The 25,425-nt window shown below is 33.5% G+C and overlaps 1 protein-coding gene across 2 annotated transcripts in view; it reads left to right on the forward strand.

Annotated features, from left to right (window-relative positions):
• Positions 1 to 25,425, forward strand: part of LOC100916704 (contactin-associated protein-like 4) — a 604,589-nt gene that overhangs the window by 359,864 nt on the left and 219,300 nt on the right. For both annotated transcript variants that reach the window (XM_031937658.1, XM_012542655.2), the window contains exon 4: positions 16,291 to 16,438. In XM_031937658.1, coding sequence (XP_031793518.1) covers positions 16,291 to 16,438 — 148 coding nt within the window. The remainder of the gene's footprint in view (positions 1 to 16,290; positions 16,439 to 25,425) is intronic.

Raw genomic sequence — 25,425 nt, forward strand, 5'->3', positions numbered from 1 at the left:
GGAAAGTGGGGTTTCTGTTCTAGTTAATCTTATGTTTTTGTAGTTTGTTCTTTGCATTCCTTTACTGACAAACACCTTGTCAAATGGAAGTTGCCCTTTCTCTTGAGATAATAAACCCCTTTTTGATTTTCTTATTCTGAGAGCCTGATTGTTTTTGTGGTCACTACTGTCACACAGTTTGGGGGCTCATTTCTGGGATATTTCCTGTTTGTGAGGGGTCTTTCCCATACTAAACCCTTGGGCAGACTCCCTCCAAAGAGATCTCTGGTGGTCCTTGGACTTTGCTCAGGATCTCCAGTCCCATCCAGTCCAAAGAGAGACATTCAGAAAAAGCAAAAAACCGAAGTAGACTAACAAAGATAGAGATTAATTCAGCCCAGGAGACGAGACAGCTGAGAAAAATTTGAAATCACTTAAGTAAGTTTTGTGCAACCCAGCTAATGGCAAGAACTGATGAGGTGAGGAAAGAGACTCTTAAGTGGTTAGATCTGAAAGAGGACTTTCTCTTTGCCAAGAATTAATAAACCATCTGGGTGACTGGGATTGGGATGAGGAGAATAGAGGCAGTTAAAGTCCCTGAAAGGCTCCTATTTCCCTTTTATCTTCCTTTGGTAAGATAGGGTGACTCCTCTGGACAAAATATTGTGAACCTTGGAAAAGGAAGGTAGTTGGCTCTAAACCTATCTAGTGTCCCAGGAAGATAGTTCTTTAAAAAAATTGGGATACCAAAATGTACAGGGAAATACTGTTGTTTTATTAGGGCTTATGCCCTAATGAAGAAGGGACCTTGAAACTCTAAAACTCCTTGAAGGAGAAAATCTCCTTCAATTCTGCCTCAGTGAGAAGATCACCCCAAGGAATCAGATAAAGTGGTTTATCTAGGTGGGGTTGGTTCAGTCCTGAGCAAAAGAATCCCAACCTTATTGAGTTAAAGAAACTCATTCAATTCTATTCAAATTCCAGCTGTAGCTGAAACCCAGCTTATGGATAAAAAAAATCAATTTGAAACAACTTCTTGAAGAGATCTTGACATGGCAGCTATGCCATGCTTGCTATGCCAAGGAGGCCTTTGCCCATTGGAATAATAGTCTTTTCCACTGTTATCCTCTCTTTATCCTCACCTATTTCCCTAATGAGACTTTTATGCCTCTTTCTCAGGATTTCTAACCTTACTTTCTGTGAAGACCGCGTATTTTAAAATCAGCCAGAGTCAGGAATTCAGGTTAGGGGAAAATCGTCAATCTTTATTCTCAGTGGAGAAAGATCGGAGGTGGAAGAGAATCGGCGATAGCAATGTGTGCAGCTGAGTCAAGAAGCTAGCTAGACCAACAGCAACAGGACCAGCAGCTACAAGCATGGAACCCAAGCCAATCTCTCCCAGCTTCTCTTCCTGTCTCTCTGTCTCCACCCACCAAAATCGTCATTTCCTATACAACACCTCAGGACTTGCACGGAGAGTGGGCAGGGACCATTCTTTATCCAATCATGTATATTAATAGAGTATAGTCCAATTACTATTTAGCCTCATGTGCTTGGGACCTCAGTGCATCAATTCAAACCTCAACCCATTACAACTTTCCAATCCCTATAAGAAACCTCTTTTATCAATCTAGCCTTCTCAGGTTTGTAAATTCCTTTATAGAGAATCCCTGAGCTGCCAGGAAGGGGTTCCCCAAAACTTCCTACCCTTGTGCCGAACCCCAAAGGGGTAGAGGAGAGCCAAACCTCTCCATTTGGTTCCCTGATTGCCGAACCTGCCACTGGACCTTATCATTTAACACCCTGATCATCAGAAACCCTAATCTCATTTTGGTTCCCTAAATCTAGATCTCATCATTCGGTTCCCTGAAAGGGAACCCCAAAACATAAACCTCATAACTATTACAGGGAAGAACAGTCCATTCCCCAAAGTCTGGGTGTAAATTCAAAAGACCCTTCAATACCAGCTCCTAAGGTTTCTGCTCCAAAACTCCCCTCCTCGGTGGGGCTGAAAAAAGGGAGCTGGATTCATTTAGAAAAGCAATGTGTGTGTGTGTGTGTGTGTGCGCGTGCATGCGTGTTTCTGTGTTTTATCTTTTGTGTTTCTCTCAGTTAGCCAAACCACAATGGAAAGATCTGGCTATTCTGGCTATTAGGGATTTAAAAGCACTTGTGTTTTACATAATTGATGTGTTTTTTAGCTACAGAGAGTAAAGACTAGTTGTGAGATGGGGAAAGTTTTTAACGGTCACAACAAAAAGAAAAAGAAAAAAAAAAAAAAACCTGACCTTTCTGTAGGTGTAGAACTGGCCAATTTGGATTTGCAGAAATAGTTAAAGTTACAGAACTGCTAAAACATTCTGGCAGATTCTGGGAGACTAATCATTAAGTTGTTTGACAATGTCTCTATCAGCTAACTTTAGTTAGTCTATTGTCTTTTTAAGTAGGTCAATTTTATATGACTAAAAGCCTCCTGAAGGTCAGAAGTTGAGACTTACAGAAAAACTGCAAAAGGGAAAAAAAAAATCTTTGGGATTTTCCTTTAAGAGGTTTGTGGAATCTGTCCTGGGTCCAAATTTCTCTAACCCTATTCCCCAGGGCACTAAAGTCTGATAATTTCTTTAAGCCTTGTAGATGGATTTGAAAGGAAAGTTTTCTGCCGCTTTAAATTTTAGGGCTGTGTGTGTTTTAATTGGAATTCTGATTGTGAAATTGTATGAGAACTACTATTAACTACTATGTGCTAAAATTGTGAACTTGTTTATTCTGGTATAATATTTTTATAAATATGTGTGCACTAATATTGAAGTATTGCTACTAGAAATTTAAATATGTATTTGATTTGATTTTACATTAAAATTTTTGGTTCTCAGGTAACTTACCTAAAAAAGGTACACTCACATGTGTGTACCTCCAAATTAGATGAAATATATTTAAGCTACTATGTTGCTTTCTAAATTGTATATTGTATAATTTGTAAAACAAAACTGTATGAGATCTGCTTTAACATTTTGTCAGCCCAATTGGATATGTGGTATAAATTTTGTGAAATTTGGTCCAAAGTTATTTAAATATTACTTTTATTCTGAATCTTAAGGTTTGTTTTTCTTTCTCCCTATAACAAAAAAGTAAAAGAAGAAAATTTTTTGTATAGGGATATATGCAATAAAAACAAATTGTATCTGAAATGTATGTAATATATCTAAAAGTAAATAAGAAAGTATTGAGAAGACTGGCTCCAGAATATTCAGGTTAGGTTTTAATGATATAACACCAGTGGGGAACCTGAGAAATAGTAGGGGTAGTTGGAAGCTTTTTCTTGGACTCTGATGCTTTAAAAGACATTAGTGCAATAACATTGGAATAAATTGTATCTAATTATGGCTTATTAGAGACTGTTGATTCTGATAACAGAACATATTTTACTTCAAGGTTTTATAAGAAATAATGGGGAGAGATTGCAAATTAAGTGGCAATTCCATGTATCTGGGCATCTGCCCTTATCAGGAAAAGTGGAAAGAATGAATCAGATTCTTAAGAAACAGATTACTAAATTGATGTTTGAGACTAAATTGTCTTGCACCAAATGTTTGTCTATTGCTTTGTTAAAAAATTACAACTGTTCCAAGAAGTGATATGGGACTTTCCCCATATGAGATTGGTTTATTTTATTTGGGAGGAAAAAGGAAAAGACCCTCTTTTGAAACAAAGGATAAGTTTTTAAGGAATTATATACAGGCAATGTGCTCATTCCTTTTTAGCACTTAGGAAATGAGGATGGCTGATGGAGACAACGCTTTTGGAGTTTGCAGTTTGCAGGAGACTGGGCTCTTGCTTCGACTTGGAAGGAGCAGAGTAAAAGGAACTTATTAGATACTACAGATGACTGAGACTGTAGTCTGGAGGCTGAAAATATCAGGCTTAAAAGACCTGTGAGGAACTTCAAGAATGGGCTGTTAAGGACAATTTATAATCTCTAAATTTGACATTGCAAAGGGAGTTTCCCTTTCTTCTGAGATCATAATAACCTGCTTTTTGCTTTTCCTATTCTGAGAGTCTTGGATTGTTTTTGTGATAGCTACTGTCCCACACAATTTTGATATATTTTTATGTATGTTTGTGTGTATACATATATATGTACATATGTGTATATATGTATGTATGTGTATATATACATACTACATATGTACTTCAATATTTCCAGTCAGAATATGTCATAAGTCTTTCAGGTCTAATATGTCCAACATTTTATTTGATTCTCTAGCTTTTTAAAATATTTTTTTCTTAAAGTCACCCATCTCTGGGAATCATGATTCTTATGAGAGAATCAAAGTCTTCTACAGCTATAGTACTGTCACCCTGTTTCTTTTTCAAATATATAATGTTTTTATAGGAATTTAGACCCTATACCTTTGACATCTACAGTGGAAAGAGCACTGATCCTAGAATAAGGAAGAACTGAGTTCAAATTCTACCTCAATTACCTCTAGTCACTTAATTTTTATTTCCTCATCTGTAAAATGAGAATAATAATATCTACCTCCAAATTTTATTGGAGTTTATATAAAATAATATTAGTAAAGTCCCTTATAAACTTTAAAGTGATATATAAATGGTAGCTATTACACTTCATATTTTTATTATTTCATTTTCTATTACTCCTTTAAAAGTAATAGGTGACCTATTTATTTTTCTTAATGTTGCAATTTTTATTCTTCTCTATAAATCTTTTTGAGATGTTGAAAGGGCTGAGGTAGACAACTCCCCTACTGAATGAAACAGACTTTCGAGTAGAAACTTGGAGAATGTGAAGAAAAGTCTGATTGCTAAATGGACAGTAACCTAAACTCCTAAACTTGCTCCACTCACTTTGTGCAAAGGGCTTATGGATATAAAAATGTGGAAGTTGAGCAGAGAGAAAGCTCCAGAAAGAGGAAGTACACAGGGAGAGATGCATTTCAGAATGATGGCAATTTATAAATGAATGTGTGTATGTATATGCATATGTGTGTGCACATCTGCATCTAGGTTTGCAGAGTACGAGGTCTGGAGGCAGGAAGACTCATCTTTCTGAGTTCAAGTTTTACCTCAAGACATTTATAAACTGAGTAAATGACTCAATCCTGTTTGCCTCAATTCTCTCAAGTGTAAAATGAATTGGGAAATGAAATGGTACACTACAGAAATATTTTGCCAAGAAAAGCCCAAAACAGGGTCAGACAAGATAGAAATGATTGAACAATAAAATCAACTCTATTAATGTGTATTTAAATAGCTCACTTGATAGCTCACTTGTTGGTTATATGTATGGAGGAAGGGGAGAGATAAAGAGTGTTCTCGGTTCAGAAACAGATGACCATCTTATTCAAGGATGCTGATCCAGTGTCTTAGTGCTAATTTTGAAGTATTGGACAAAGTAGGGAAAGTCAGTATTTTACTTTGGAGTCAAGCAAGAGCCCATGATTGAGAAACCCTAGTGAAATCATAGATTCACAATGTTAACAGGCTTCAAACTGGCAAAGATTTTTTGCTTTTTACTAGCTCTCATCAAAATGTAGCCAGTACCTGATTTTAAAAGAAAGCAAAAAACCTTTGCCAGGAAGGAAGTAAAGGAGGGAAGGAGCTGTCAAGAGCACAAAGAAGAACAAATGAATTATCTAAGCCATAAAATTGGTGACTCAGTTGATAATTGGCAGCCCAGCTTGTCCAACTCCCCAGTGTCAACTTAATGCTTACAAATATATTTGTTCTATGATATTATTTCATGTTTTTTTTTGTTTTAATTTTGTTTTGTTTAGCCTTTTTTAAAAGTTTGAATGGTATTCTTTTTATTTTATTTTCTAGATTTATCTTCTGTGAACTTTAGATCTGCTGCACAAATTCTTTGTTTTATTGTGATTTGGGGATTGGAGAGGGTTGTGAAAACAAATACACTATCTTGGAAGTTACATGATTGGTTGGAAAGATATTTTTGTACAAAAGAAACAAGTCTGATAATAAGGGAAGAGGAATAGCTTTATCCATAGGGAAAATATTCATCCAATATATATATATATATATATATGTATATATATAGAACTATGAATTCTGAATGAGGAAAAGTTTCCATGTTATCAAAAGTTTTCCCTTTGCAAGTGTTCTAAAGCGTCTCCTTTTTCCAATCATCTTCCCTTCCCTTAAGATCATTCATTAGAAAAAAAGGATGTCAGTGTGAGTGAGAGATGCACTTTTCCTTGACAAGATAGGAATGACTAAGTGCCACTTAAACTGTTTTTTTCCTCACAATGAATAGCATGTTTTCATAACTGTAAAGTAGCACAAGGTATAATGTGAACTTGATCATTTTAACTAAGGCATTTGCTTCTTTGGTATTCTTAATTTCATGCATATCTCTACTCAGGTCTTCTCTTATGCATACTGGAAGTAAAGCTTCCTCTTAAGTTCTTTCTGCTTTAAAAACCCCCTATTACAAAAAACAAAAACAAAGATCAATATCTACAAAATTTTGTATGATTCTTTTTTTTTATCAAGAATCTCTGGAATATTAAAAAATTTTGGTGGCCAATTCTCATAAATTATATATAATTAACATAATTTATTTTCAAATTAGAATTATGGAGGATGGTTAAGGGAAATAACTACAATGCATAAATCTTTTATTTTCAGAGCATATGATGACCTACAATAGCATTTTTTTGCTCAGATAAAGTATTACAATTAGGCATGCTAAAGCATCTTTTTATTGGTGAAAAAGGGTTTATAAGTCATATGGAGATTGTCTGGCTCTTAATCAAATAAAATTACAAGAATGGAAACTAGAATCTTTGAGTTCAAAATGACAATTATCTCATGAGTTGTAAAGTTAGAAAGGTTTTTCAGTCTCTTAAAGTTTCATGTTTTATTAAGAGTTCTTACATTATGAACCATTCATTACTTGTGAATAAGGTAAATCAGAAGTTAGTTAAGGGCAATAAAGCATTTTATTTCAGGGTTGGAGTACTTTGGGAGGGCTAACTGATCATATGTTCTTCTCTAAAATGAATTTTGAATTAATGATTTTGGAAAATTATTGGTGATGAAATTTATAAATCAATAGCATATTAAAACATTCTAAAAGATAAAAAATTTCCTTTTAAAATGACATATAGAGCTAAGTGAAGAATAATTAATTATAAATTATATATATATATATATATATATATATATATATAGTATATATTATTATTAGTAGTAGTTGTAGTAGTAGTATAAAATTTGTACCAAATACAATGATTTAATTTTTTTGGAGGGGAAGAGGCCATTTGGTATTTGAATGTATAATGGTAAACAAAGTAACATTTCCATTTGTAATTTTCAAGGTAAAAAAAAGATATTTTAATGGAGCTCTTAATGGTACACTGGATGGCAAATTAAATGATATTTAAAATTAGAAGCTTAAAGGAATTCTATATATTCTTGTTAATGGCCTATAGAAAGCAGAGAAGTGAAAATATAGTTATAAATTACATATTCTTTTGAAGTTTTTTCTACTTTTTGAAATGAAATGGAGGATTTAAAATCCTTCTTGCCTTTTAACTAAATATATAATAAAAATTTTTGTAAGATCAAAATACAAAAGTGTTTCATCCAGTTAATTTTTTTTTTCATAGAAAGCCAATTGGCACCTGAACAATAAAAGGCATCAACTACATTATAACAAATATGAATTTAATGATCTGCACATATATTTTCCACTTTGTGAATTGTTTGATGTGCTCTGTTTAGGAGTGACACCTTGTTTCCCTTGGCTAGTTAGAATGGTCACTTTCCTCATTTCTATAAGCAATTTTATTTCTCTCCTAACTTTATCTTTTAGTTTATCAAAAGATGAATTGATATGTGCCTTTCTAGTAATCTTAAGGTTTTGCTGAAATACTAAAGAAAAATCAAGGATCAGGATAGAGAGATAGTCTTCAGTCATTACCTGTATGCTTATATTTTTCTTTAGAGCTTGCTTCTTGTAAGACCATGACTTTCCTATTATTTGATTCCCATTTCTAGAACCAATTTCCTCTTAATAACTAGAGGAAATTTTCTGTTCATATGTGTAAGCCTGTAGTCTCTACCACAATGTTTATATACATGAGTTAATCTGTTAAGAACATGTAATTTTGGGACAGTGTGAAATCACAATATAACAATCCAGATCAATAATTATTATTTGTAATTGTAAGGTCACTAGTGAATCTTTCTAGACTAGTTGCTACTTAACTCATTGTCACTCTGAATCCAAGTTTTCTCGAGTCCAACATTATTCCACTTATGTTATGTTGCATATAGTACCATATTAATAGTTGTTTCATTCTTTGTAGTGTTATTCCCAGTCTTTATTGTGGTATATACACAACTTGTAGGCACTTAAAAAATACTTGACTAACTGACTGATGTTTTGTTTAAATTACAAAAAGCAAAATTAAAAACAAACATACTGGTTAAGACTACTCAGTACTGACTAGGCAGGTACTTGGTAAATTATTGAGTCACAAACAACAGGAATTCTAGACTCAAAGGCTTTATATTTAAATGGTGGTGAAAATGATGTGCACATATAAGCACAGTAAAAGAGCATGAATTATTTGTTTATATTTAAAAATTATAGGAAAAAAGGGATATGAACTTAAAGGAGAGAAAAAATCAAAGTGCTTTGAGAAATTTGAGAAATAGGTGATTACTTTCACCTTCTGAAGAATTTAATGAAGTAGGTAACTTCTTAGTAATGTCTAAAGTAAATGAAAAATTTCTACAAGTGGATTAAAGAATTATATTGGGTGAGAAGAGGAAGGTTTTAAACAAAGACATAGATTTAGGAGTGCACAGAATGAAAAATGAGGGTAGAACCCAGTTTTGCTGGAATATAGACAAGCTGAAAAGGCATATCAGGCAAGGGATGGAATGTGACTTGGAACTTTAGATAATGAGTAGTCATAAACACTAGAATCCATAAGCATTTAATAAGCTCATATATGCCAGGAACTGTGCTAGACAGTGAGGAAACAATAATAACAATAATAACATCATTATTTACATAGTAACACAAAGTTTTCAAAGCACTTTTCATGTTATCTCATTTTTTCCTCAAAATACATAATGTTATTTCTCTAGAAGATAGGTAATTTTTCCCCCTATTTTACAGATGAGGAAACTGAGTCTGATAGACTTTCTAAGTTTCTACAGCAATATTTGAACTCAAGTCCTTTTGATTACAAATTTAATTCTGTCCATTATGCACCTATGGTTACCATGCAAAAAATGGAAGCAACACTTATTCTCAAAGATGTTCCATTTTTTTACTAGGTGGAAAAAGACATATATACACACACGGGGTGGGAGGGGAGGATGAATAAAGACAAGTATAAGATAGTTTGAGATCTAGGATTTGAGAATAAGAGGGATGCTGTCAAGAAAGATTTCATGTAGAAGAAAGTGATGCTCGAGCTATGTTTTAAAGGAAGAAAAAGATTTTATAAAGACATACTTGAGGAAGGTGTCAATTCCATTCAGGGAAATGGTCAGAGCAGAAGCACAGAGATAAGTATAAAGAAGGCTGGTTTACCTAGATCAGAGTGTGGGAAAAGAAATAATTTCCAATGAGGGTAGAAAGATAAACTAGGACTAGACAGTGAAAAGTTTTAAAAGCTAAACAGAGAAGTTTCTATTTTATCCTAGAGGCATCTAGGAGCCACAGGAGTTTATAGAGTAGAAGTGAGAGTCCAATCATTATTTAAAAGAAAATGACATTGGAAACTTTATATAAGGTATACTAGACTGGTCAAATTCTGGGGGAAAGGAAACCAATCAGAAGATCATTTAAATAATCTAGATGAGAGATAATAAGGATCTGAGCTGAGAGGGCAGTTCCATTTAATGTAGTAGAGGGACTTTATAACAAATATCTTCAATTTTCTCAGTGAAAATCAGGGGTAAAGGCCTCATCAGAGAGAGATGGGGGATGGAAGAAGAAGTTTTAGGGAATGATAGAAAATTTAGAAATAGTTATTTTGGAGAAAAATGTGGAGGAATTAAAAAAAGATCTTTTGCTGCAGGGAGGGTCCTTTGTACATTATAAATATCCAATGTATCTAGTTAGCATGGTACAGATGACAAATGATTAGAGCAAGGGATTATTTATTTCAGCTTTGTTTATATACTTTACTCTAGATAGTATGCCAAGGAAACCATTAAAGATTTGGGTAGAAAAGCATGACAGGATCCTAGTGAGATATTAGGAATATTCCTCAGACAGTTGTGCTAAGGATCAAAAAGAGGATAAACTAAAGCCATTAATTTCATAGGAAATTGTCATAGGAAGCCATGACAATGGCTAGGAGAAAAGAAGTATCATCTTTAATGTAAAAAAATAAGTAAATGAGACATTTTAGACAATGCATTCCTTCCTGGAATACTTGTTTTGAAAGAAAAACAAATCAACATATTAAGTTGAGAGAAATCTTCTGCACAAATAACAGTGTGGTTATAATCTTGACTTATTGCTAATTCAAATATTATCTACTATTTAGTGGCTATGTAGCTTTATCACTATGCTTCAATTTTCAAAAATTTCAGGGAAGACATTTTCAACAAACATTTAAATCCAAAGCACTGTTGTATGAAAATCTAATTGTCTTTATGTGCTTTCAAAATAATAAAATTAATCAGTGAAAAAAATACAAGTGATGATTTCTTTTAGTTATATTTGTAACAATAGATTCCATGATTTCTTATGTAGATATTAAATTCATTATAGATAGGATTACACTGAGAAGGAACTTCTAGGCCATCTAGTTCAACTCCCATATTTTACAATGAGAAGATGAGGCCTAATTAGGATCATGATATGATTTTAGTAATAGAGTTAGGACTTGAATCCAGATTGTTTCACTCCAAATGCAATGCTTTTCTCACTATGGCATACTGGTACTAGTTTTTCTTATTTAGTTTTATGCATCTCTAAGGAGAAGCAACATGAAATGTTGGATAGAGAACTAATTTCAAAGTCAGGAAAACTTACTGTGGTTAAAATCTGGGCTTCTATCTGGTCTCTGACAAATGCTAATGTAGACAATCTGAGGTACTCTGTGCAACAGCTGATTCCCTAATACTTGTAAATTGTGGAGGGATTATCCTTTTTGTGAATTTTCTATACCAATAAAATCTCTGATCTAGTTTAAAATACTATTTCATTAACATCTGGTTATCATGTATAATAGCTAGTATATAGTAATTTAAGGATTGCAAAGCACTTTACATATATAATCTCACTTGATCCTTATAACAATCCTCAGAGATAGATGCTATTATTATCCCCAATTTACAGATGAAAAAACTAAGGCTGAAAGAAGGTAAGTGATTATAGAGCAGGTCAGTATCTGAAGTAGGATTTAATCACAGGTCGTTCTGATACCAGACCCTGAACTCTAAATCACTATGCCAGCTGGCTGCATAGATTCAATATAATTCATTCAGGACCATTGCTGCTTCATATCTCTACTTTGATAATAATGCTTCTGACCATTAAGTTACTGTTCGAATGATATTTCAGAAATTCAGACTCTCAGAGTATGAAAAGGCTTTTCAATAGTCTTTTCACCTTTCACAGGATAGCTTTCAGGGTAAAAAAAGACAGCCTGATAATGTGGCTCCCAAGCCTAGACACAATGCCTATAATGTATGTGTGCTGAAGGCAGGATATAGTGGGGCATATATATTTCTGTCATCCCAATCTATGATTCTCTCAATGTAGCATGGGAGACCATTAGATTTTCCTAAAAGCCTTAAGTTAGAATTACATGATTCATAATGAATTTCATTCCTCTACTGTTGCCTATTTCTTTAGTAATTCTGATCTAATATCTACTGATATATACACTATCAATTAACTGTGCATTTGATGTAATATTTTTCAGTCTTGTGGGTAAAAAGGACTGAACTATTCACAGTTTTTGTTAACTCTTCCAATTCCTCAAAGCACATTTTCAGAGAAAAAGAAAAATTACATAAATTCCATATCTTTTTGTTGATACATTTTAACTAAGTAAGGCAAGTGAAGTGGGTACCTCAATGGATAGAATATTGGGCCTACACTCACCTTCCTCAGTTCAAATGTGGCAGTCTTCAGTAAATTGCTTAACCTATTTGCCTCGGTTCCTTATCTACAAAATTAGCTGGAGAAGGAAATGATAAAGCACTCCATTATCTTTACGAAGAAAACCCCAAATGGGCCATAATGAATTGGACATGATTGCCATGATTGAACAACAACATTAAGAACATCCATTTTAGAAATTACAATATATTCCCTAAATCTGATATCTAGAGTGAAATATTTATGGCATAATGGAAAAAAAAATACTGGTTTGGGGCTCAGAAAATGTGTTTGAATTCTAGCTCTACAATTTATTATCTGTTTGGTGTTTGAGAAGTAATTTAATTTTTCTGAGACTCAGTTTCCTCATTTGTAAAATGCAGATATTGCTACGTACTTCACAGGGTTGGTAAAAACTCAAAGGAGATAATATTTATAAAACTCTCTGAAAACATTTTTATTGTTGTTCATTCATGATTGACTCTTTGAGATCACATTGAACCATAGCATACTACCCTACAGCACCATCCTTCACTGTCTCTTGAAGTCTGTTCAAATAATACTATCTCTCCATCTCATCCTTTGCCATCCCTCTTTCCTTTTACCTTCAATCTCTCCCAATTCAAACATTGTCCCATATAAACACATGTTACTATAGTTATCATTATTATTAAAAAAAAAACATAATGGAATTCAGATGAAAATTTTCCTACAACTTGTTATGCTTCTATTTTTTGTTTTGTTTTGTTTTTCATCTAGCATTTCAGAAAACTATTGCACAGGTAGAAAAAAAATTGTAGTTGAATAGACATATTAGGATGTATGTACTGTAAACATTCTTAATACAGGTCCAACTGTATATAGGATGATTGGAATGATAGGATATCTCAACTGATTCTATATGTTATATATCTTAACGTGATTTTGATTTTTTCTTCATATCATAAAAAACTTTTTATTTCATGAAACTTGGTTATTTTGGTATGGTCTTATTTATTGTTTTATGTATATTTGTTTTCATGTTGTCATATTGACACATTGTCATTAGATTGTAAATTTCTTAAGGATAAGGATTGTTTTTTTTTTTTTTTTTAATTTCTAGTGCTTAGCACAGTGCCTTACTATAATGGATGCTTCAAAATGTTTATTAATTAATACTCTTAAGCTTTTTAAAAATTAATTAAGTTAGGCAATTTGGGGCAATTATTAAGTTTGTGCAAGTAGTCTGGGGTTCTAGTCTAATTTATCAGTTTAATTCTTGTTTTAATTTTTTAATACTATTTCATTTTTCCAAATACATGTAAAGATCATTTTCAACATTTCAGTTTTGTGAGATTCTGTGTTCCAAATATTTTTCCCTCCCTTTTTTATCTTCCCTCTCCCCAAGACAACAAGCAATCTGATTCAGGTTACATATGCACAATGCTTTTAAATATATTTCCATATTTGTCATATAGTGCAAGAAAAATCAGACCAAAAGAAAAAAAATGCAAGAAAGAAAAAACAAACCAAAAAAAGGTGAAAATACCATGCTTTGATTCACTTTTTCTATCTCAAGTCTATTAGAATTGTCTTGAGTCACTACAAGAAGAGCTAAATCTATCATAGTTCATCATCCCCATAATCTTGCTGTTACTGTGAACAATGTTCTCCTCATTCTGTTCACTTCAGTTAGTATCAGTTTATGCTATATCTTTCTTGGCTTTTCTGAAATCACTCACCTCATCATTTATTATAAAATAATAATATTCCATTATAGTCATATACCATAACTTATATAGCCATGTCTCAACTGATGATAATCCACTCAATTTTGAATCCCTTTCCTTTACAAAAAGAGCTGCTACAAATATTCTTGTTCATGTAGATCCTTTCCCCTCTTTTATGATTTCATTAGGTTATAGGCAGTAGTGGCACTGCTGAATCAAAGGGTATGCAGTTTTATAGCTCTTACTTCCAAATTGCTCTTCAGAATATTTGGATCATTTCACAATTTCACCAAACACACATTAATGTCCCAGTTTTCCCACATCCCCTATTTATCATCATTTTTTTCTTGTCATCTTAGTCAACCTGATAGATGTGCAGTGATAGCTCAGAGCTGTTTTAATTTGCATTTCTGTAATAAATAGTGACTTGTAACATTTTTTCACAGACTACAAATGACTTTAATTTCATCTAAAATTTGTTCATATCCTTTTATTAACTGGGGAATGACTTATATTCTTATGATTCAGTTTCTATAGATATATATTTCAGAAATGGGGCCTTTATCAGAAACACTGGCTATAAAAATTGTTTCCCAGCTTTCCGCTTCCCTTCTAATATTGGCTGCATTGTTTTGTTTGTGCAAAAATCTTTTTAATTTAATGTAGTCAGCATTATCCATTTCGAATTATGTTTTCTTCTTTGGCTATAATTTCCTCTCTTCTTCAGACATCTGACAGATAGACTATTCCTTACTCTCCTAATTTGCTTAAGGTGTCACCACTTATGTCTAAATCATAAACCCATTTTGACCTTATCTTTGTATAGGGGGTGAGGTGTTGGAATATGCCTAGTTTCTATTATACTATTTTCTAGTTTTCTCAGCAATTTGTATCAAATAGTGAATTCTTATACTTAAAGCTTAAGTCTTTGAGTTTATCAAATAGTAGATTACTATTGTCATTAACTATTGAGTCTTGTGTACCTGATTAATTCCATTGATTTACTATTCTATTTCTTAGCCATTATCAAATGGTTTTTGCTAATGCCCACTTTATAATGTAGTTTTAGGTCTGGAACAATTAAGCCACCTTTGCATTTTTTCCCCCATTAATTCCTTTGATCTTCTATTGGTTTAATTCTCCAAGATATTCTGAGGTCTTTGTTGAGAATGTGAGGATCTGTCATCTACTTATCCACATAAGGGTGTAAGCTTCTCATATATAATTCTAGCTGTCAGGTTATGTCTTGGTAACTCTTTAGTAGCTGCCCAATTTTTGCAGCTTGCAGTTATGTATATTTTCTATTATTTTCACTAACTACTTACATTTATTTGCATCTTCGTTAATATTGTTATATTATCATTATCACCATCATTTTATCATAATTTACAATATAGGAATAGTTCTGGGACAAGTTGTTATCCTGCTATTATTAATTTATATTTAATATTCTACTGATTATTCTATGTGTTGATAAAATTGCTGCTTTTTGTAGTTGAATAAAAGTTTCTAGCTATAAATACATTTATTTTGTATAGGTTAAGTAAAAATAAATACATATAGAGAAATGGAAGCAGAAAGTCCAGCTTTTCTGTATGTCACATGGGATGATCTTCTTAAATGTGCTTGTAATTTCCTAAATAAAGACTACTGAACAGCAAGCTCTAGAATAATTGATTCTTCCTACTTGCAGATCAACAAGGGAATTACAAATCTTTCAGGGCATGATTTCTTAGCAACGCTCAAGAGACTTATCCTCTTGAGTGCCAGTTTTGCAATAATTAGAACTGTCTAAAAGTAAAACGAGATACTAGAGAAGGGAAAATTGGTAGAAAAGAGTAGAGTGCTGGATTTGGATCCAGAAAGACCTGAATTCAAATTTAGCCTTAGATTTTTATGTTTTGGGATCCTGATCAAGTTAATCAACTTCTGTTTGCTTCATCTGTAATATGGGGATAATAGTAACACCTACTTCTCACGTTATTGTGATGATATTAAGACATTATTAATTATTTGTAACAATTATAGCTTAATCATTTTCTATATGTTTACTTTAGTGTGTTTAATATTGTTTTTAATAATAATAAGCGTTTTTAATATATATTTCTATTTTTATCAACTTAAAGATGAGAAAAGGGGATTTTCAAGGTGAGCACTTTATAAAAGCTATACGGTTTTTAAGTAAACCATAGTTCAGAACCAGTGTAATGATGCTGTTGAAATTAAAACTATCCTAAAGATAAGGGAAATTTCTGACAATAGCAACTAATCTATGGTTGGAGCAAAGGTTTTCATAACATTGTTAAAGATTAGTATAATTTCTTCCCTACCCCCCACACCTCACACTGCTACCCATAGGAAAAACAGGCCTTTTTAATGAAAAAAAAAAAAAAAAGCTAGACAATATTTATTGGTACGGGAGGTACAAAATGAAAGCATTTGTTTATGGATATATTGATTTTTTTTTTCATTTTCTTCTAGGGATTTTCAGGAAATACAAATGCAGACAGCGTTGTATACTATAAACTCCAACATTCCATCAAAGCTAGGTTTCTACGCTTCATCCCTCTGGATTGGAACCCAAATGGCAGGATTGGGATGCGAATTGAAGTGTATGGTTGTTCATACAGTGAGTGTTTGCCTGTTTGCCTAAGTACAATAAATGTCAATGAAGAATTTTTAAAAAGAAAAACAAAACAAACTGCTATCTGAATGGTATTTTCCAGCTGTTTAAATAGGCCTGATTTTTCTGCAGTTTTTTTTTTCTATGTATGACAACATTACTTTTAGAAACCTTTGCATTTTTAATTTGAAGATGAAGCTATTAAATGTATAGCCTTCTATTCATTTAACTAAAATTGTTATCACTTGCTACATGTTAAACTTCAGGTATTTAACATTTGGTTTTGATTTTGCTTTGTTTTCATATTGCATGTTTTTAGTAGCCTTTAATTTTAGGACTCAAGTTTAATAAGTAGAGATGGGTTTTCACTTAGAAAATTTTACCAACTTTATGGCATTGTAATATAATTAAGCCAGAGAAATCAACCAAAAAGAAAACATTCCATCCTATAATGAAATGGCTAATACCATCCTAAATCCAAGCAAGAATTTTTAAAATAAAGAACTTTGTCCAGAATATGAAATTTCCCTTAAAGTCTGTTATACATACATCTCTTCTTAAATTTGTAATTTCCATGACTATAGTCTTCTTAAGTGAAGAAATTTATATTTTCAAAATGCTTTTAATGTTAAAACTCTTTCATGCACATTATCCTAGAGCTATTTTTGTAATTTGGAAAAAATCAGGGGGTAATAACAATTCACTCAAGTATTGGGAAATCTAGGAACAAGTTAAATGACTACCTCAAGGTCACACAAAGCCAAGACTCAAATTCAAAATTTCCTTTAAACCTACTTTTCACACTTATGATCACATTCCCATAGAATTTCAGAATGTTAAGAGTTGAAAGTAATCTTAGAGAGATCATTTAGTCCAATTCCCATATTTCACAGATGATTTAACTGATATATAAAGAAATGCTGATTTGCCCAAGGTTCAACAGGCAGAGAGTGTCAGAGCTTGTACTACAACACAGGACTCCTAACTTTCAGTTCATTTCTACTTCTCTCCACCACCAGCTCCTGCTCTCTCCTACCTGCTATCATTTAGTCAGGCTAACCTTTTCCACAGGTTTGCCTTACCTGAGAAATTCAATACGTTTTCAATTCTTCTTAATTTTCCAAACTTTTAATCCTGACTTTCCTCCATTCACATTTTACCAACTATTCCTGTTCTTTGTCTTGTTTCATCTGGGGACTGCTGCTTGATGAATGAATGGCATATAGAATCCAACAAACCAAACCTTATTAATAATGTCTAAGTAAGTGGGTTACTGTGTTACTCCTTATTGTTAGCATACTTATATTTAACAACAATCTTCTAGAAATAATTCTTGACCCTAGAAATTCCTTTCATGACATGAATGCTTGTAAAAGGGCCTTTGTTGTTATTTTTAGATGGGGCTTTTATCACTCTTTACCGGAGACTTTGTAGATGGTCTCATACTCAATTTGTGTGTAAAGCTGGCACTGAAAGGGATATGTATGAATTCCATGTGCAATAGGACATTTATTTGCTTATTCATTTTTTCATTCAGAAAATAAGAATTTATTGAATATTTTTATACTCTGAAAATGATCTTAAAACAAAAACAAAACAAGCTAACAAAACCACCAGAATCTAGAACACCTACAACCTACTTAAAAGAACTTATAGGATGCTGAGTGAGAAAAGATGCACATATAGAATGTCACCAAAAACACCCTAGAATAGCAATGCAGAAGTGCTAACTACAGGAGCACAAGCTAAGTTTATGGTGCGGAGCAGGTGCTGAGGAGAAGCATAATCAGAATGAGGAGGACTTGTACAAGGGCAGCTTCCTGAGGCAGGTAAAATTTGACAGATGGAATTTTAAATGTCATGTGTATAGCTTGGCCTAGAGGAGTGGAGAGGGCATTTTAATTTAGGAGCAATGACACAGGGTTCTGGACACAATAGAAGCTTAATAAATGTTTATTGGATTGCATATATAGAGGTAAACATACAATTTTGTGGAAATAAGCGTACATAATGACACATATCTTATGTATAATTATATTTCTACCTCTGTGACTCCTCAGTTTAAAGGTTTTTCTGAAAGGATTCAATTCAACTAAAAATTTTATCAACTATCCAGTGCACATGATAAAAGACAATGGTAATATAATAATGAAAATCAAACAATCACACAATCCCTCCCCTAAGGGTACTTAAGATATAGTTTTAGAATTAAATCAAAAACTTTTCTCTGGAAGTGCTTCCTTATAAACCTGAATAACATCATAGGTTTTTTTCCTATATTAATCTATTTTCTTTTCTCTCTGTTTTTATTACCATCATTCATTTTTTCTTTAATATTTTTAAAATGCTATTTTATAATTAAGAAAATATGTATATATGCATATATAGAGATATGTATATATTTTCTCATGTCAATCTTTTCCTGTACTAATACATAATGATATCTATGTAATTTATTTGTCTGTCCTTCTGACTCTGTCTTTCTGTCTGTCTATCTTTTTAGAACATTGGATTAGTGTCAGAATAGTTAGGTTTGTAGTCCCAAATGATCTTGAAAACTTAGAAAATTCATTCAAACTTTTTGAATCTTGGTATATGTGTATATATATATAATGATGGGATTAGAGAAACTGACTTCTAATGTTATATCCAAAGATAACATTCTATGACTATAAAAGATCCTTGAGCATGTTCACATACCATTATGATCAAGAATTTTCATGTTGAAATAAATGGACATTTTGGTCCCCTACAATTTAGCTTTTACTTTGTCCACTTCTCAGGCAACAACTTTAAATTCATTAATGTAATAAAAATCAAATATTCATTAATGTAATAAAAAATCAAATCTTCAAGTACAGATTCTGGTTTTTCATTAACTTGGTGATCTTTCCACAAAGGTTTTTATCTTAACTCAAGGAGATGGAGTGAATTTTTATGAACTAAAGTTCTTACATTTGCTCCTTGTGAGGGACAGACAACATTTCTACATGCATAGGACCAGAATATATAAAATATCTTTATCCAATCAGATTGTAGATATACAACTAGAAAGGATATTCAAGGTCATAATTTAGATTTCTTATTTTAGGGAATCTCAGGACTGAGGCCTTGAGAGAAGAATTTAATTGACCAAGGTCACAAAACTAATGTTAGAGCTAGGTCTAGACTTCTAGTTAAGTTCTCTTAGGAGTATCCCATGAAAAATAGAGATTATTATAGGCAAATCTATCACTTCTGACCTGAAAAGAAAAAAAAATGAATTAGCGAAGTCATCTTTAAAAAGTAATGACAATATATTAAATATATCATTTTCTAATTTAGTCAGAAAATTATAAATATCACTTATAGGCATTTTAGTTACTAATTTTTCCAGATGATTTCTAAATCTGGAGCTCTTTTTTTGGTCTTCATCTTTCTTGACTACTTTATAGCATTTGATACTTTTTTCTAGCAACTCCCTATTGCTTCAATTTAAAAAAAATTTTTTTTATTCTTGAATTCAACAAATAAGAAACGAAATAAACATTTCCATAAACATTATAGAATTGAATGATAAGTTTATACATGAAATTTCAAAATCTCTATTTTCTAGAAGTTGCAAATAAACATGATAATTTCAACAAGTAACTTTCAAAGCTATTTTTCTTCTATGTATTCCTTCTGAACTATTCTTTTCCAATTTTCAAGATGGAGGATGAAAATTATATTCTTAGCATCCTTCTCCCATTGGCTAATCCCTTCAACTGAAAAAAAAAAAAAAGATAAAAATTCCCTTAGCAATATGCATAATCAAGCTTAAGAAATTCCCACATTTACCATATCCAAAAATATATTATGGATTTTCTACTTCCATGAAAGTCAAGATGACCTTCTGATCAGGCATGCCACTGTGACAAATCAAAAGCTAAGAGGAGGTGAATCTAACTGAACTAAGCCTGTATACACACACACACACACACACACACACACACACACACTCACACACAAAATCCTTTTGTTAATTATTTACAGTGGCTATGATTTAGAGTCATTTGGTTTAGCAGGAAGGCTGACTACCACCCTCCTCAATGAGGCACCCTGAATGGAACCCCTTTTCACAGTGCCTCCATTTTATACACTTCCTTGGATAAGACTGAATTTCCGTTAAGTTCTCTGAGAAGTTTAAACATGAGAGAATTTGCCCAAGGCTAGGAGCATCAAAGACACATAAAAACTCCTAGAAGGGGGAAAAATGATTACAATGCTGCAGGATTGTTTCATCTAAAACAATTTAAAGCAGATTAAAATTTTTAGGGAGGAAGATGAAATCAAAATTAATAAATAAATGTATGAGAAAGAAATATAGTTTACCTATAGTTTAACCAAACTTGATAAATTATCTCCTATTATTAAGAAGAAGATAGAATGATATAAATTAGACACAAGCATAATTATAAAAATTTAAAATGAGTTAAATAATTGGATTTAAAGAGTTGATGTTTATTATTCAGTGTCAGTATCTCAAGACTCAGGAAAAGTATCCCAAGAAACTGTTCTTGGCCTTGTGTTGCTACAACTTTTTGACAATAACTTGCATAAAGTATAGATGACAAGCTCATCTGATTTACATATGACACAGTTGAGATGGACAGATAACACAGTGGTTGACAGAGTCAGGATTCAAAAACATCTTAAAGGCTAGAAAATTGAGCTTGATCTAAAATGAAATTCCGTAGAGATAAATGTAAAACCTTGCATTTCGGGTGCAAATTAACTCTAGGAATGAGGAAAGCATGGATAGAAGTCATTGTGCTGGGAAAGAATGAATGGTTTTAGGGGATTACATGATCAATATCAGTAGTCAGTAATATGATATATCAGCCCAAAATGCTTATATGGACTGGAACTGTATTAGGAGGGGCATTGCTTCCAGGAAAATGATAGTCTTAAGTCTAATCCACCCTTATCAGGCTACATCTTGTACTATTGTGTTTAATATTGTCAGTTTAGGGAAAGTATTGATAAACAGGAAAGTATCCAAACTGACATAGTAAAGGGCTTTAAGATCATACCATGAGGATTGGTTGAAGGAACATATGGGGGAGGGGGGGAACTCATTGAGAACATAATTATCTGTGTTCAAGTACTGGAAGGAAGAATCCTTCTCCATGTGGAGTAGAGATTATATTTCTTTTCAGTTGAGAATGCTGCACCAAGAGTAACAGCTAGAAGTTGCAGATAAGATAATTTAAATTTGCTATCAAAAAAAAAATTAGCAACAATTAGATCCTTCTTAAAGTGAATTTACTTATACTGATAGATGGTAGGTGTCACCATATTGAAGTTCTCAAGTGATCAATGGATGACCAGTTATTGGGTATTTTATAGTTGAGAAGTGTTTCACTAAGGACTTGGTCTGGTTGACTGCTGACCTTCCATCTCTCTATTTCTATGTTTCTGTGAGTCTTACCAGATCTCAGGCTTCTTTATGCCACTGCTGAGCTCATCTTTTGCTCAAAAGATTCTAGATTCATATAATTTTATTTTTTTCCTGTGTTGGAAGTATTATAATGCTGCTTATCAGTACAATTTTTTTTTTTAAATTTTTCTTGAGTCCCCAATTAGGGAAACAATCCCATTGTTCAGTTGTTTGAAAAGTTAATTCACTTCTCTGTGTCTTTGGCTCCCAGTGTAACTAAAATCTCTTACTGTCTGATTTCTTTTAATCTTCTTAAGGACATACCTTTATAAACTGAACATTATCATACAGAAAAATTCAGTTTTTCCCCCCTTTCTTTCTTTGTTTTTTTGTTACTTTGTTTTCCTTGTTGCTATCTTCCTCTCTCCCTCCTTCCCTCTTTCTTTCCCTCTTTCTTTCCTTCCTTCCCTCCCTCACTTTTTTCCTTCCTTCCCTCTCTCCCTTCCTCTTTCCCTTTTTTCCTTTCTTCCTTCCCTCCTTCCTTCCTTCCTCTCTCCTTTCCTCCCTCCTTCTTTCTCTTCCTTCTTCCCTCTCTCCTTCCCTTCCTCCCTCCTTCCCTTCCTTCCTTCCTTCCTTCTTTCTTTCTTCCTTCCTTCCTTCCTTCTTTCTTTCTTTCTTTCTTTCTTTCTTTCTTTCTTTCTTTCTTTCTTTCTTTCTTTCTTTCTTTCTTTCTTTCTTTCTTTCTTCTTTTTTCTTCCTTTGTCAGAACAGAAAATAAACCTTTTTAAAAAAATAAAGAACTAGAAGTAATTTCAGTGAGTTACAAAAGTAGGAATAAAGTGATGGGACTTATCATTCTCTGAAAGAGGTGATAATTCATTCTCTCTTTTATCTTAGCATTGTCTTCTCAAGTTATTACTCATGACACTATTCATAGTGATGAGGTTTGGCTCCTCTAGATTCCCAGTGGTCAGGGAACCAAATAAAGAGGTTGGGGTTGTGTTCCCAAATGATGAAGTTTGGCGCAGTGCAGGGAGTTGTGAGAACCCCTTTACTCAGCACAAGGGTCTTTTGCAAAGGAATTTACACACCCCAAAACCCAGATTGGTATAAGAAGTTTATTATTGGCACTGGGATGTCAGCCTTTGCTATGCATGAATAGAAAGACTGAATTCCTTGGTGGCAAGATCCTGACAGAGTTTCTAGCAAAGATATACCGACAGAGAGGTATAAAGTCTTGTTAGGGAAATAGGTAAAAAAGAGATAAAGAGGGGGTAACACTGAAAGAGAATATCATTTCAGTGGGCAGAGGGTTCTTGCTATGCCAAGGAGAGAGAGAGAGGTTCCTTGGCATAGCATGTTAGGTCCTTTGCTAGGAGTGAGCCCCAAGTTGGCTCTTTTTATAAGTGAAACCTTAGCTAGAAGCTTGGGGTTGCTCTTGATGGGAGCTAGGTGCAGTCTGAGTTGTAATCAGAATAGAAAATCTTGGAACTGAATGAGTGTCTCTGGGCTAATTTCCAATTCAATAGGGTTAAGGAGTGGTCCTGGACTCAACTAGCCCCACCTAGATAACAGAATGAATCCACTTTATCTTGATTCCCTGGGGCAGGTCTCTCAGGAGAGATCTTAGCATTCTTCCCCAAAGTTAGAGAGAGAGAAAAAGAGAGTTTTGGGGCTCCCCTCATCAGTAGTACTTAGATTTGGATATTCTTTTATAATTCTCTCCCAGAGTATTTGAGAGGTTTATCCTATACAAAGCATATGGTTCATTTTTCAACCCTCCTTAGATTTCCACTCCTCTTTTATAATAATAGAAATATTATTTATATAGCTCTTTAAATTTGCAAAGTGATTAATATGTATTATCTCTTTTGTTCTCATAACAACACAGCAAGGTTAGGTGCTAGTATTATGCTCATTTTATGAATGAGAAAATTGAGGATGAAACAACTTGAATTACTTGCCCATTTCACAAAGCTAGTAAGTATCTGAGAAAGGACTTAAACTCTGATATGTCTGACTACAAGCAGGCATCCTAGGCTCCCCTATCTGCTCATATGAGATGAAGAAAATTTCTGCCTATTCACATACAGATTAGTCCCTTCTCTCCTACAGGCAAATTAGAGAACAATTAGAGACAAATTAGGAACTCGGTATTTACTAGCAAACACTGACTTAGTGCCTCCCTGGAAAAAAGTGATCTGCAAGGGCTTATTCTAACATCTATTATAAACAAGTAGACTGACCTAGAGCAGACCTAACCCAGAACTTCCTCCTTTCAGTTGCTTAAGTGCTCTCATGATGACTTTATTGGGCCTTGACATATTTTATGAAAACATGGTTTTTTGTTCAACTGCTTCACTGTCATGAGGCAATACACCAATAACCTTCTCCATAAATCGCCTATAAAAATTTACAAAAACAAGTCTTTTCTGAACTAGCAATGCTTTGAATTGTGATATTGTAATGCCGAAGAAACTGAGCAAGACAGAGATTAGAGACCAATTCAATAATTTATTAAATGGAGAGAAATACTGGGACCAATGGATCCCAGGGCTAGACGAGACTATCATCTCAAAGAGTCTAGCCCCAAGTATCAGGATAGCAAGCTTTTTATGGAATAACATAAACAATGACATTACTGATATTCTAATGACATCTGAAAAAGATAAACCTTTATCTTGTTAAACATTAAGAAATGTCTATAAAACCTTTATCTCAACCATTAAGAGGGGATGGTTATAACCTAAGGCAGAATTACTAAATAGGACAATTGGAGGAACTGGTCACCCCATTAAAAGGGAACTTTGGCATAACATTCCCCCCTTTTTCTCTTGGACTTATTCAAATATTTGAATTACCTTCCTCTAGAAGGCCTTAGCACTATAATTTGAACAACCCTATGTAAAGTAAATAAAAATCAAAATAAAGCTAGACCAATGCAAGGACTTATGGCAAAGTCAAGTCTCTCCCTGATAACCCCAGAATTAATCAGCAATACACAAAATTCCTTATTTCAATTGTCAGATCCTCTGCAATTGTGGAGAATATGGACAGCTGTGGTCATTTGTGTATGACTCGGCCTCTGCTTATGGAGAGCAGCAGGCTCAAGGCAGTTGTGTTGCCCATTCAGAGGGCTGGCTCCAGGGGAGGAGGGTGAGGCTTGGAGTAGCCCCACCTGTCCCGCCCAGAGGAACAAACAGGGCTGCCACTAGAATACAGATTTCTGAGCAGATTATGCACACTTAGACCAAGGCAGGCAAACCCCAAACTTTTAGAGGCCTCGATATCAACAAGGTCCTTTTAAGTATGCTGAAATACTAATTAAGGACCTGGGGTAACAGGAGTGGAGATACGACTCAGAGAGACTGTCAGTTCCAAGACAGGTATCCAATTTCTGGTTGTTTCTAAAAAATAATCCCCCAAAACTGAGTCTGCCAGGGCAATTCCAACAGAATAAGGGATTTCCAAGTTAAAGCACAACCAGCAAATCATAGTCTAGTAAATTTAAGCAAGGAGTAAAGGACTTTCAATTAAATCTGAACTAGCAAGATACCAGTTTTCCCAACTTCCAATTAAATCTGAACTAGCA

Source organism: Sarcophilus harrisii, chromosome 1 (genome assembly GCF_902635505.1).
Source record: "Sarcophilus harrisii chromosome 1, mSarHar1.11, whole genome shotgun sequence".
NCBI lineage: Eukaryota > Metazoa > Chordata > Mammalia > Dasyuromorphia > Dasyuridae > Sarcophilus > Sarcophilus harrisii.